This window comes from Ursus maritimus, unplaced genomic scaffold, assembly GCF_017311325.1.
Source record: "Ursus maritimus isolate PB19 unplaced genomic scaffold, ASM1731132v1 scaffold_9, whole genome shotgun sequence".
NCBI lineage: Eukaryota > Metazoa > Chordata > Mammalia > Carnivora > Ursidae > Ursus > Ursus maritimus.
Genome location: NW_024427107.1, coordinates 52,577,945 through 52,592,610, shown reverse-complemented (window position 1 = coordinate 52,592,610; position 14,666 = coordinate 52,577,945). Strand labels below are relative to the sequence as shown.

The 14,666-nt window shown below is 37.0% G+C and overlaps 1 protein-coding gene across 2 annotated transcripts; it reads right to left on the bottom strand.

Moving 5' to 3' along the window:
• Positions 1-5,114: 5,114 nt before the first annotated feature.
• ENY2 (ENY2 transcription and export complex 2 subunit) lies at positions 5,115-14,593 on the bottom strand. Of its 2 annotated transcripts, none has more exons than XM_008689265.2 (5): positions 14,498-14,593; positions 12,939-13,015; positions 9,394-9,464; positions 7,997-8,071; positions 5,115-5,376 (listed from the first exon to the last, which is right to left on the bottom strand). In XM_008689265.2, the coding sequence occupies exons 2-5, from the start codon at positions 13,004-13,006 to the stop codon at positions 5,300-5,302; spliced, it is 291 nt and encodes a 96-aa protein (XP_008687487.1). In that variant the 5' UTR covers positions 13,007-13,015; positions 14,498-14,593; the 3' UTR covers positions 5,115-5,299. The 2 variants fall into 2 exon arrangements, with proteins under 2 accessions (XP_008687487.1, XP_008687486.1); XM_008689264.2 differs by having other exon boundaries at positions 14,426-14,578.
• Between the last annotated feature and the right edge of the window lie 73 nt (positions 14,594-14,666).

Below are 14,666 nucleotides of genomic sequence, written 5' to 3'. Positions count from 1 at the left end.
ATGACCTGAGCCTAAGGCAGACGCTTAACCGACTGAGCCACCCAGGCGTCCCCATGACATTAACATTTTTGATAAGTCCAGGTTAACTGTCTTTCAGAATGTTGTAGTTGCTGTGTTAGAATGGGACTTATCAGAAGGTTGTGTAATTTTCTTCAACAAAGTTCAGGTGATCAGAAGCATGCAGGGAGTAAGCTCTCAGGGCGGCTTCATTTAAGCAGAACCGTGTGTGACTGGGGAAGAAAAGGGGAGAGAACTTAATGGTGATTGTAAGAGAGCTGGAATGATAAACCATCAACTCTAAATGGGTAAGAAGAGAATGAGAACACGGAGGGAGTGAAGGTAACGATGAAGAAGTGATTAGGTGACTGGAGGGCTCTAGTCTCCCTGACATGAAAGCGTTGGGTCAGGAACATAGGAAAGGCAGCTGATCAGTCAATACGTTTGTGCTTTTTCACCATACAGGTCTGCTGAAAGCCCAGTGTTTACGCTTGGGTTAAATGTGGGAGATAGCTACACACAAAACTATTTTAGGAACGCCATTGCCGAAGTGCAGCATATATTATACATAAGGACTTGCGAAGTCCTTTACCGTAACTTCGACGGCATGTTATGCCTCCCAAGAAGAGCACTCGTGAGTCTCATACTTATCATCTTCTCAGCATCCCTAGCAGAAAGGAATCGTGGTTTTGATAGGCAACTCTCAGGTAGGAGTTTTAAGTGACTAATGAAATCATGAAGTCCATCAGTGGTCACCCCAGAAGAGAACCGGCGTGCGCGCTCACATGCTGTATTAGCCGAACTGAACGCTCCTCAGATTACACAATGTGTATCACCACCCAGATCGCCTGCACGCCTCACAGGCTGGAGTTTAATGGACGTCTCTATTTCAGTGACTCTACATTATGCCTCTTATTTTGTCAAAGGCCAATTTTGATATAAGCAGCTGCCTAGAAAGGATACATTCTCAAAGATGTGCCCTCAACAAATCATTTTCCCTTAAGGAGATATGCAGTAACTGAAAGCCATTTATTAGCACTCAATTTTGGTGATCTCAGGCACAAAGTCAAAGCATTTATGAATGTGATAAGTGCCGGCACCAATACCTGTATTTTATGAACAACGGAGCACCCTGAGTGCAGAATCATCTGCCTTCATGAACTGACATTCTTTACCATTGTCGTCGTAAGCCAACGTCCATTGAATGTCTACAGGGTTTTGGCACTATGTAATGTTCTATTTATACTTTCTTTTTTTAAACACTGACATTGTATGAAAAAGGAAAATATGAGTACTTTTCCCTCCTAAAAGGACTCTATAAAAAGAGGAGCACGATGACAGGGATTGAAGACACTGGAAATTTTCTTTCACTTTTTATTAAAAATTTACTATGCTTCTTCGTCTTTTTTGATAAAATAGCTGAAAGAGAACTATTTCAGTCATGGCATATGCTATTTTAATCAAACTGCTGCCTGAAACACTGAATTGGCTTCGGAAAATGATACCAGTAAAGTAACACATCTCACAGTAGCTTCATCTTAATTTATACCAGAAGCACATTCTGAGGCCCTCACATTAAGTTTTAATTCAATAACACTTCCATCTTGAAAAATCTGACTTGCTTGAATTGGAAATTAAGCTTGTTGAAATAACACTCTTCAATTAGAGAGAGCCCCAGGTAGAACCAAAATACGGGCTTCAAGTGCCCTCTGGTGGCTGACAGGCAGAACAACCAAATGCAATTTGAAGTCTGGAATAAACAGGCACATGCCAAATTTCATTCTCTATTGCATTTATTTATTCATTTCTTTAAAAGAACTTATCAAGAATTTATTCTGTTAGGCACTTAGGGTCAAAAGATAAATGGTATACAGTCTATGTCATAGAGGAGTTAATAGTAGAATGAGGGTAAACGGACTACAGATAATTTCAACCCTCCCTGCTAAGTGCTACTATATTTATTCTATTCCAACCAAGATATGTTGGTTATCTTCAGTTTTGTAGGTATTATCATGGTGATATTATATAGAAATTCCTGAAAAATAAAAGCAGCTATTTTCCACATAGGGTGTAATTCATCTATCTATACAAATCTAGAAAACACATAGTAAATAATTACATATTTCTAGAGTTTCTCCTAGGAGTAACTCTAATCCGTATTGCTTTTATGATTATCTTATTAATAGTAGTAACGGTTTTGTAATTATTTACATTCTTGCCAGATAATATTATCAGACCTATTATGCAGCAGAGTCAGTCTTACCTGATAGTTCAGTGTCATAGATGGAACTAGAACTCAAATTGCCTGACTGCACTTGTTAGTTTTCTTGGTGGATTCATCCAATGACTTTTGTGTGGTTTCTAATGGTAATATGAAGGGTTTTATGAAGTCACTGAGTAATATGAGATATCCATTTACAATAAGGGTTAAAACACACACGCGCGCACACACACACACACACACACACACACACACTGGATCATTTCCAACATCAGCTACTGAGCAGCTGTCACAATTCTCAAGTTAGATGGAGACTTTTATCAAGTTATGAAAAGTCCCATATCCAATTACCAATCCCCAGTATCACCCAGGCCCTGGCTTGGCACTGCTCAAACAAATGATACACTCGTAACGCCAAAGCAAAGTGATTACATAAATAATTTAGTTGGATCTTCTTTAATCCTATACAAGAGAAGCTTCTAGTAATCTTAATTAGTAATTTACTCACCCAGTGCAGTTGTGTAACAGTATTCTCCTATTGAATTCCAGACATTGAGCATGGAATGGTGCAAGATCTTTAAAAAATGTATTCCTAGTTTACATAAATCAATGATGGGAGTCAAGAAGTTGGTTTATTTGAAAGATACCAATGGTTCTAGATGCAAACAAGACATTCCTAAGAAGTCAAACCTAGAGGTGGTGGGCGTAGGGTGGGCAGTTTTTGGCACTATCACTTTAAAACTATGTTCTTTCGTACTTTCAATTACTGTATTTTCAATTCAACTTTCTTTTGTTCCATTTCAAAATATTTTCTTGTTTTCATTTTCTCATTTTCCTTTTAAACTACTAAAATACCTTCATAAGCAATATTTGGTTTTTCACATACAGTACTATAAAATAAGATCTGCTGTTCTTAACATTCCTGATGTACCATTTAAGACTGTTTCCTTCTTGATAACAGAAACAGAACAATGAATGTAACTATCATTGCTTTAAGATTGTTGCTTCATAAGAGATGAAATGAAACAAAAACTCCCTTGTGTAGGTCTTGTGATTTTGTGTGTGTGTGAGAGAGAGGTCACTTTACATAATTAAGTCCAGTTAGTTCAAAGACTACACTTAAAATATAAATTCATCAGAAATATAAAATTGTATCTCTGGAACAGTAAATCAAAAATTAACACGAAGTCTTTTCTCAATGATACCCAATTGTATTTTTACCTTATTTTATGTTCCCATAATGCTCATTCCCTTGTCCATCCATCTACAAATACGTATCATGCAAAGTCATAAAGTCATTTCCTTCCCTCCAGGAGATGTATGCAAAGTTCAATAACCAGTGTAGTGAACACAAATTATGCACAGGTGCTTCTTGTAGAAAAGAGTGGTTGGGAATCTAAACCAGACAAAGGAATGTTGGAATGTTTTTGCAACAACTCAAGCTGAATTTTGAAGGTAAAGTAGGAATGAGAGAAGTAAAAGGGCTTTCTAGGTTTATGGACTTTTGTATTTAGGGATGAAATAACTTGATACTTTTGAGGACTCTTTAGAGTAACTAGAAGTAAATGTCAGACCTGGTTGCTGTGGTCAGGCTTGAATTTTGCACTGCAAACTAAGAGCCACTGAGAAATTTCAGATAGAATAAAATGAGGAGGCTTGACTTTTTGTTAAGGTCACTTAGGTAATAGTGTGGAAGAGTCATTGGAGGAAGCATGATACAACTATAGCAGGAAACATTAGGAGCCCGCTGCAATAATCTGTCTGAACTAAGGCAGCGGAGGGCAGAGGGGACAACGGACAACCTTGCTACAAAGTGGTCCTCCATCAGCTGCACAAGCATTGACTGGGAGCTTGTCAGAAACAAGAGAATGTTGTACCATACCTCTTACCTTCTGAATCAGTATTTTAACAAGCTCTGGTAATCTGTAGGTCTGGGAGGTACCACTCACAGAGATAAGAAACACAGTAGGGGCAGTTACTGGAGGAAAAGAAGTCACTATCCTAGCTGTGGTCAGTTTAGCTGTTTATGGAACATCCAAGAAAGCTGATCCATAGCAGTTGGGTATACGGGTCTGGAAGCTGGGTTGAAGTCTGGTTTGGAGAAACAATTTACCATTTATCAACAAGTTTGTATTTGAAGCCATGGTCCAACCCAAGTTTTCTGGGATTTGCCCAGGAAAAGTATATCATTAGTCAAGCAGAGGGCCCAGGAGGGAACACTAAGGAACACCATTATCTGAAGTCCCATACAGCAAAAGGTATCCACAAGACACAGAAGGAACTTCCAGTAGTAGGAATACACAATGTGAGTAGTGGGAAGAAAGTTCCAAGTGGCAGGATGGTCAACATTCTCATTCCAGCAGAGGTCACATAAGAACAGACAAGAGTCCATTGGATTTGGCAATCTTGATGTCAGAATAAAGCTACAGGTGGAGATTATTTCCCATTAAGTTCTTTCTTGACCTTAGTATGTGGGGATGCAATTTAAAGTTTCTGCTCTCAAAGTTCAGATGAGTAGAGTATGTGAGAGGAGCTTGGTATGGAGCCAGTTTGCAAATGTTCTCTCTTCCAATAGGATGGTAAATTCTTTGAGGAATAGGAAGGCACATAAAGATGAGTAAGACCCAGTCCCAACCCTCAGCATTTATAACAAATCAGAAATAAGACATCTGTAGTACAAGATGGGACATGTATTATAAAATAGCAGAGATTCAAAAGAGGAATACACCACATCCAGACAGTAAGAAGAGCCTGCTTACTCCGCCTCAGTTGTTAGCACAGAGATATGTACATACTTAACACTTAAACTGTATTAATTGCTGAATTTTCCTCTGAACAAATCCGGTATATTATCAATAAAGTCCCTTTTATTCCAAAATCCAAGGAAACTTCAAACTCATTCATGAGATATTTATTAAAATAACACATTTAGGGAAAAAAATCAATACAATGTATACATCATTACTGAAAACTGTATACCATCATACAAAAAAGGATTTTATTTTGGGAAGTCGATTCCTAATTTATGGCAAGTTTTATTTTCAGAAATAAAACCACAAAACAACACAATCTAATTCAATCTTAAAGGCTGGCATGCTGAGCAAGGAATGTTCTTATTCTTTGTAGGAGCTCCTTCTTTACACTGTCAGGGACCAGGGCTGAAATACAAAAATAAAAATATAAGAGTAAGAAGATTCCAATTCATATATGTCAATTTGGTATTTGATATTTTATTCAGAATTAACAATAAAATAATTTCATGAATAAGCCATACGCCTCAAAAAAGAAAGAGATAAAGGTATCTGAAAAAATAAAATATATCTGCCCATTCATTGAGTGAACTATCCAATACCTAAATGCACTAAATACACTGCACCCGGACAAGAAAAAAATAAGACACATACTCCTTCAAACTAGGAGCGCAAAAGGCCTTTCTGAAGCACAGAGGGTTATAACAAATTGATAAATCTGACTTAATGCAACAATGACAATTTAATAAGTTGGTCAAAATCACCATAAACAAAGGCAAAAGACAAAAAGTGGGAAAACACTCACAGGAATGGGCTGATCTCTCACTACATTTCTCCAAATTGATAAGAAAAATATCAGACTAATAGAAAAATGAGCAAAAGAGATGAAGAAAAGGCGAAACACAGTTCTTGAACATAAAAAGGGTGTAACTTCATAACTGAAATGTAAATTAAAACCACATTCAAACAGCATGTTTTGCCAATCATATTGGCTAAAAACCAAAGGTCAGTAATATCCTGTGTTGGCAAGATGGGAAAATTGGCTCTCTCATATTACCTGGTGGAGAACATAAATTGGTACCACACTCTCGGGAAGGTAATTTGCCAATACTGTATTGAAATAAGTGCACAGACTCTGACTCAGCAAGGATGCAAAAATTGCAACAGGAGTTACATTTGTGGTATTTTTACTTCTTCAATTTTGAACCATGTGACTATTATCTATTCAGAGTATCACATTAAAAAAAAAAAAGGCCATGCTCTTTGAAATTTTAATTAGAGCACCACTCTTAGTAATTTTGAAATACTATTAAATGTCAATAAACGAATTTTAAAAATGTCAATAAATGAATCTACACTATTTTTTCCCCTTTCTTGGCTACTAATAAATAAGGACAATAGGAAATTAACTAAAACTTCTAATGCTACTTGCTTATATCCAAAGGAAATGAAATATTTCAGATACAGTTCAGTATTTGTATAGTGAATTCCACAAATAAGTACACAAATTAAATAAGACACATACTCCTCTTTACAGATTTTTTAGTTTAAGCCTGCTAGAAATAAAAGCCAGATAATGAATTCAAGACCACTGGAAATGTGACCAGTACATATATTAAACACACTTTTAATAAAAATTACAGTGATGGGAGTATAGATCAGCTGCCTTGGAGTTGGGATAAGGTAAGACTATAAACGGATAGCTTGAGGGAGCTTTTTGTGGGGAGGAGGGTAGTGATATGAATCTGTACGTGTGTATAAAATTCACAGAACTGCACACTAAGACGTGGTCAATTCTATTGTATTTTAGTTAAAAAAGGAAAATAAATACTTATCTTGACTATAAAAGACTAAGAACATAAAAGAAAAGATTTATTTTTATTTCTCTGTTCTGTATTTGCTCATTTTCTACCAGTGCCGCTCTAAGGGACTGAAATGTCTAGGATACAGTGTTGAAGGAGAAGCAAAGGAAATTTCTACCCTGTATAACCAGCTCCAAAATGTTAACAGCTTAAGCATAAATTACAGAAGGAAAATAGAAATTGGAGAAAATTATTTTAAAATGTAAATTCATGCGGGGAACAATAAATACTGTGTTTTGTTTTGTTTTTCTTTCCCTGAGACATACTTAATGAAAAAGTCATATTTTGTTTTTTAGCTGTAAACAGGCCTACGGATGGCTGGAAAGGACTCCAGGATTCTGTAGCTCTTTCCCAGCAGGTAGTTCAGAGAATTAGTATTCTCTAGTAATAATTTTCAAACTTTTTTACTTTTACACTTAAATTTTTTTTACTACTTCTGTGTGAGAAAATAGATATTAGATGGATTATCTAATTTATCTGCTTCCACTTAAAATTACCAAAAGAAACCCTTTCCCAAAATAAGTGCAAATAATGTAACCACATCTGAGCTAACAATGTAATGTAGTTCCTAACTTAATATTTATTACATATCATCAATGTTAATATAGTATTTCCTCTCTTTCCTTTGCCTTCTGTAAGGAAATGAAATGATAGTAGTGTGAATTTTAAATACAGATTACCCAGAACACGAAGTTTTAGAGCTACCAAATTCTTAATTTAGACACTTAAGAAGACACAGCTTTACTTATTTTTAAAAAGAAAAGCAGCAGAAGAGCAATGACTCTGGGGCTGGAGTACAACTTTGAATTCTTAAGTAAGTGAAATCGGGCCGTATCTAATAAAATTTATAAATCCTAGATTCAGGTGACACTTGCCTCTACAAAATCCCACATTTTAAAAATTACCTGTTTTAACAACCATTATCAACTTACATTTGTATATATAAGAGTGCAAAAATATTTTATACCTCTCATTTATTACTCAAGACTAGGCTAGAGAGGCAGGTAGGCAATTATAATCTTTCCCAATGAGGAAATGCAAGTACCCAAATAATTTTGGAAAGGTGGTTTTTCTCTATAAAAAGAAAGAAAAGCTGAACCAGCAAGACAGAGAAAAGAACCACGTCTTCAGCACACCTTTCCTTTCACACAATTTGTATTCCTTACCTCTGCCTTTTGGTGTGATTTCAGCCACCAAGTCATCAACAGTAACGTGTTCTAGTCCTTTTTCTTTAATTACCTCTTATGCAAAAGCAAAAAACAAATCATATCATTTAAAATCATTATCTGTAAGAAAGATTTTCATAGAGGAAGGGTTAAGATCATGTTTTTAGAGTGCAGACTGGTCTTTAAAAAAAAAAAAGAGGACACTTCTTTTTTTCTTTTCTAATGAAGATTTAGTTCAACTTTAAACACATTAAGTATTCACCAGATCAAAATCTTAAAAGCCTATTCATCTCTCAGCTAATTAACCTGTAACTTAACAATTATTGTAACACTTAGAATGAACTTGAACTATAAGGTCAAATCTAATTATGTGTAAAAAGCTGGAAACTTATAACTGTACAGATCTTATTTCACCATAATCATACCAGCTCTTGAATGTATGGAACAGGTAAAAAGCTATTATTTGAGTCTAACTTGTAATTTCATAGCCCAAAATTAAAGAATAGAACAACTCCTTTGCTCCTTTCTCTTCTCTAGGCTGGGCCAAAGGAAACAGAAGAGGGGAAGGAGTTAACATTTACTGGAACGCTATTATGTGCTGGGTGATTTATGGCATTTGATATTCATAACAATCTAATGGGCTGGGCATTTTTCCACATACAAGTGACCCAACTGAGGCTTAACATACAAGTGACCCGACCGAGGCTTAAGGTCTGTATGACCCCCAAAACTATGCTTTTTCTAATTTGCCACACTGCCTTCTTAGGATTAGTGATATAAACACTACTATCATTAATTGTAGAAACCATTACAATATAACGGGAGTTCACTGAAAATATCCAGAATTCCAGTATACCACAGCCAAGCCAGAAGAGACTCATCCTCATGACATGTATAATCTATCTAGAGGCATCATCATCGATACCTAGCAATTTTACAAGCTTCCATTCTACATTTTAAAAAAATAAGTATAATTACCTAAGAGCTTTTATAGGTAAAGTTTTCAAAAATAACACTGTTAAAGCCAGAAGATGTAATTCCTACGGAGGCTGCCAATCATAAAGTGTTCAATCTGTTATAAAGTTAAAACCCAGGAATAACTGATGTTTCACTCTGGGTAGGCACACTGAAAAAGGTTGGAATGCATACTTTGATGCCAGAAAAAATCTTGCCTCACTTGTTTTAAGAAAAATACAAAGAAAATTTCTAAAGATTCAGGAATTATGCTTACCAAAAGGAGACAGGGGGAAATCACTACTAGAAGATTCAATTTTCTATCGGTTTAAAATTATGTTCGGCACTCAATAGATCTTAAAACACCGTCTATTATTTTCCTAGTGAACCCCAAGCCAACAAGAACAATGAAATTAGCTTATCTTGTAAATGAAACTGATTACCTTTACAGTGTGCCTTCAACTGGTCCTTCCAGCCACATTCAATTAATTTAGCTCTCAGCAACTCTTTGAGGCTGTTGAAAAAGAAAATGTTTTCATATTAAACTCTAACAAGGTGCAATATTTTAGATAGGAATGTTTGAAGCAAAAGCTCAAATGTTCAATTAAAAATTCCCTGCCTTCTAATCTCAAAAACTTTAACTGTGACCTAATCCTGGTTTTATTACTAAATAATTCTTTGATCTTATGCAACTCATTTCAACTCTGGACTTCATTTTCATCATCAGTAAAACTAAAGGAAGTGGATAGGGTACAGTAATTCTCAAGAAACTCTACTCTCTAGCTTCTCATACACTTCCTACTTACCTCCACCAACAGGAATATTGTGGGTCTTGTACAACTTCCAAATGGAGTTAGTTGAGCTTGAAGCAGCTGCACCTCAAAATCTTCAAACTCCAAAATCTATTCTTTGACTACAGATTCTTATCCTTTAGCTCTCTTACTTCCCCAGTCATATCCCTCTCTAACCTCAAAACCTTTCCCCTCAATTTTTTTCCAATAACCTTCTAAATTATATACTAAGTATGGTATTTCATTGATTCTAAGACTGTTTTTTCCCTACATTTCAACAGTTCAGTAACTGGTATGCCTATCATAATTTAATTGGCAGTATCTTCTTTTTCCCTACTGGTAAAAAAAAAAAATAATAATAATAATAATAATGATGTGTATAGCAACTAATGGCATCAGGGGTGCAATAAAATATTTTCTTACCAATATTTTCTTATCATTTTGCCATACCCACTCTTACAAATCCTCAATCTTCAACCTAAATCATTTCTCAGAGCTTGAACATGTCATGTCCCAAACCAAACCACTTCTCTTTCAGTATTTCTAAACATTCGCTATGTGACATTTCCATCTTGGTATTTAATTAGGTCTTTCCATCTTAATAGGGCCAAAAAACCCAACTCCTGCTTCTCTCCCACTTCAACCTATTCTCCCTGTCAGAAAGCCATTGTCCATCCTAGTTCCTCAGGCTAGAAAACTTGGCATCCTTCACTCAGCAACTCTGTTAACACTATACATATAATACATAGGAGTGATTCCTATTGGTTCCAGTTTTAAATACATACTACAATTCAAATGTTTTTCACCATCTTTGCCATTATTCCCCTAGTCCAAGGCACCTTCTTCTCTTGACTGGACCATTACCAAAGCCCCTAACTTGTTCCCCTGCTCCCTCCCTTATATACTTTGCTCTCCTTCCTCTGCCCAAAATGGTCTGGTGGCCTCCCAATTTACTTAAAATTCCAAATCTATGCTACAGCCTAAATAAGCCTCCATGATCTTCCCCATCCCCAGCTATGCCTCTGACTATCTCTTCTTCTCCTCACCCAATTTATTCAGGCTCATGAGCTTTCATGTGGTCATCAAAATACCAGGCAAGCTTCTGTCTTGGGTCCTTGGCTCTTGGGAGTCCCCTCATTCCTTCATATCCTTTTGAGCTCTTATCAGTGAAGCCTTCTTCTTTTTTTTTTTTTTTTGTCTCAAATACACATCTCATTATTCTCAGTTTTATTTTTCCTCTAGAACTATCTCCATCTACATAATACAGACTTATTGTCTGTCTTCTCTCATGTAAGCTCCATGAAAGAACAGACTTTATTTTGTTCACTACTGTATCTCCAGCACCTTAACAGGACATAGCATATGGTAGAAACTCAGTAATTTTAAGCTGCATGAATGAACAAACAAATAAACAATAATAAATAACACCCTTTCCTCATTACTGCTAATACTACCCTCTCAGTTCCCCAAGGCATTGTTCTGGATGTCTTCTTCCTCATTTCTCATATTGAGGGCTGCTTTTACTTCAAAAAATGATAAGCTCTCCTTTCCATTTTTTTGCTGTTTTTCATTTTTAATCTGATATAATCTGCTAACACGTTCCTCTGTAATCTATCTCCAGACCTTCAAGTCTATCTTCCACATTGCCTAATGTTCCTAAAGAGCAAATGTGATGCATCACTCCCCTTCTTAGGATCTTTTAATGACTCCCACCGCCCAAGGATAAAGTCAACAACGTATGTTTCTGCAAACCCATCACCCATTTTCCTGACCTTTTTTTGACACCACTCTTAGTGTAAGAAATCTGCATAGGGTTCCAAAAATGGAAATGAGACCTAGGCAAGGTTGATCATAACTGGCCTATGTACCTAAGTAAGATGGTAATCACGCCAGGTACTTTGCTGGAACTACTAGGAGAAAGGTAGTCTGAGCCAGAGGGATATGAATTCTGAACTGCTAATCTCTGCCACCTTGTGGGTAGAGTCTGCTTGAGAATAAAGCCAACACAGAGGAAAACAGAGCTGAGAAAGAAAAAGAAAGACATATTCTTGGTAACTATTTTTGAGTGCTTGGACCCAGTGGAGACTGAAGCAACTTCAAGCTCTAAACTTTGTACTTAGATGAGCTTATATATTTCACTGGTTAAACCGGTTTCTGAGTTCTATCATTTACAAATGAAAGAATTCTGACTTATACAAAATCCAATCCTCTTGTCCACTGTTAAAGCAACATCACTTTCACACTTTACCTGCTAGCTTTAATTTTGTAGCTCCTCAGAACATTATCATGTTGTAACAAATCTCTGTGACTTTGCATACTGTTCCATCTGCCTAGAACGTCTTCTGTCCTTTACTGGCTGGAAGAATGGCTAATCCTTTTCCCAAGTTGAAGTAACTCTTTTACTATTTTGTAACTGATTACCTTAACCCCCCAGGTAGAGTTGAAAGATCCCTCCTATTCCTTATATATTTCTCTTATGCAATTTTTCACCCTGTTTCTGGAAGCCTTTCTTGATTCCTGAGTCTCTGTTTAGTACTTCCAAACCTGTTCATTCTTCAAATATTTACCTTGACCAATTATGTGCTAGGGATGATGCTGGGGATACAATGGTACTTCTACTGTCAAGGAATTTAGATTATAGTGGAGGACACAAACAAGCAAAGCCGGTGGTTATAATATAATGTGATTAAATGCTAGGCTAGAAGAAGGTATCTGGGACTTAACAGATTTCTGCAAGAGGTGATGTTTAAATTAAGACCTGAAAGATGAGCTAGAATTAAAGATCAGGGGAAGAAGAAATGTTTCAGAGAGTAGGAACAGCACATGCTGCTCTGAAGTTGAGAGTGTAGTAACTGAAACTGGTTCTACCACATTATCTCCCTGTTAAAAATTGGGTACCATTATGTTTTTAATTGTAGTTATTTGGGTATTTTTTTCTTTTCCATTAGATTATACATTCTTTGAGAGACAGTCATTCCTTGTTCATCTTTCTAGATGACTCACTTTCCTTTCAGCATGCAATATTGAACACACCTATTTTTTATAGATGTTAGGAATTGAAACTCTTGATAATCTCAATTTTCTGTAATTCCTTCCATTGACATCAGTTTTGTTCCTTGATATTTAGATTCTTACATATAGCGTAACTATAATTTAAAGATGTTAAACGTAGTTTATTAACACAATCTATTGCTTACCGTTCTCTTTCTCCAGTTTCTATCAACTTTTGGTTAATCGCTGCTCTCATCTGCGCATCTTTGTTCATCTTGCTAACCTGAACATCAACATGTATTTTCAGACACAGAACACATACAAAGCATTTTCTTCTAAGTCCTCCAGGTAAGCATCCCAACACATTTAACATTCTATCAACTGAAGGGATGATAAATTTCAACAATGTGTTAACAATGTCATTACTTTTAATATTATTTACTGCATCCCAAGAAGTCATACTGATTAACTCACTTTACAATTTTTCTCCCCCCACATACTCTTTATTAACGAGTCTTTGGATAATAATAACTACTGTAACTTTTATGCAACACTATGTGCCAAGTACTGGGTTAACACATTGATTTTTTTTAACCTCATTTAATTCCCAAAACTTATTCTTTAACGTAAGAATTAACATAATTTGTATTTTACAATTGAGAAAACTGAGGCACCAAGATAGAAAGTGGTGAACGCAGGATTTGAACTCATGTACTTTGAGCCCAGCAGCCCCAAAACACTTTAACAGCACATCATAACTGACTGCTAATCATATCTGCACCTTAACTGCATTCAAAATTTCGGGGAAGCCATATAACCTAAATACTAATAAAAGAATAAGCACTGTTGGTGAAAAATGAAAGTTACAGATTAGGCTCTAAGTGCTTTACTTTTCAGTAGGATGTACCCAGAATTACAACAGCCAAACTAGCTCCAATCCAAGTGTGTGTCTGTGTATGCTCTTCATCAAAGCTTGCTGGTAGGATAAGGGAAAAACAAATCTCGAACTAATTCCTAACTTAGAATATTCTCAATTTTCAGTGAAAAAAAAGACAAACAAAACCAAAGTAATGCAGAAAGGAGAGGGAGGTTAGAATGTAACACTTGGAAGACTAACATTACTGCATATAATCTGTCACTAACTTGGGACCACTTTTGCTGTGTCCCATCTCGCCTATACGAAAACTCAAGCTGGCAACTGAGTTTTGAGTTGGGAAAAAAAATTCTTTTGAGTGGAACAGGAAAAAGGAAGGGCTGAGAAAGGGCTGAGAAATGTTTTCCTGTGTAGTTGGAGGCTAACATTTTCAAAATAATTCTAAGGTCTGGTCGGTACCATTCCTAGAATATTGAGCTTGATCTCGCATTGGCCCCTAAAATACGGATAGTGACCTTGGACAAGTCAATTCTTAAGGCCTCAGTTTTCTCACTGGTAAAACGAGGGCGCTAGGGGATCCCTCCCAGTACAGACATTCTTTGGGAAGATAGAATAGGGCGGAGACAGCGGGAGAGGCGGGAGGGGAGGAGCCAGAAAACAAAGCGTGGACTGGCTTCAGGCCAACTCCGGTTGCACGCCCTGTCGGAGAGCCCTACAGGCCCGCGAGCGCGGGTCGGGGAAGCTAACGAAAGACAGCACATCGAAAGGAGCCTGGGCTGGGCCCGGGTCCCGGCCCTGAGGACCACGGGCATAGCTCACCACCATCACCGCGGGCGAGGGCCGTCCCTTCCCAGCGACGAAATGACCCTTGCGCTGACGACCGTTACCTACCACACTCTTCGGCTGCCCGGACCTAGACCCTCAGTAGCTCGGGCACCTAAGCACACAGAAAGCTAAAACACGCATTTCCGGGGCGGGATCTCGCCACCCTGCCTATAAATGTTAGAATTTAACCGGCGCGGGCCGCCTCCTGGTTGCTCAGCCTTCTGGGTAACAGAGT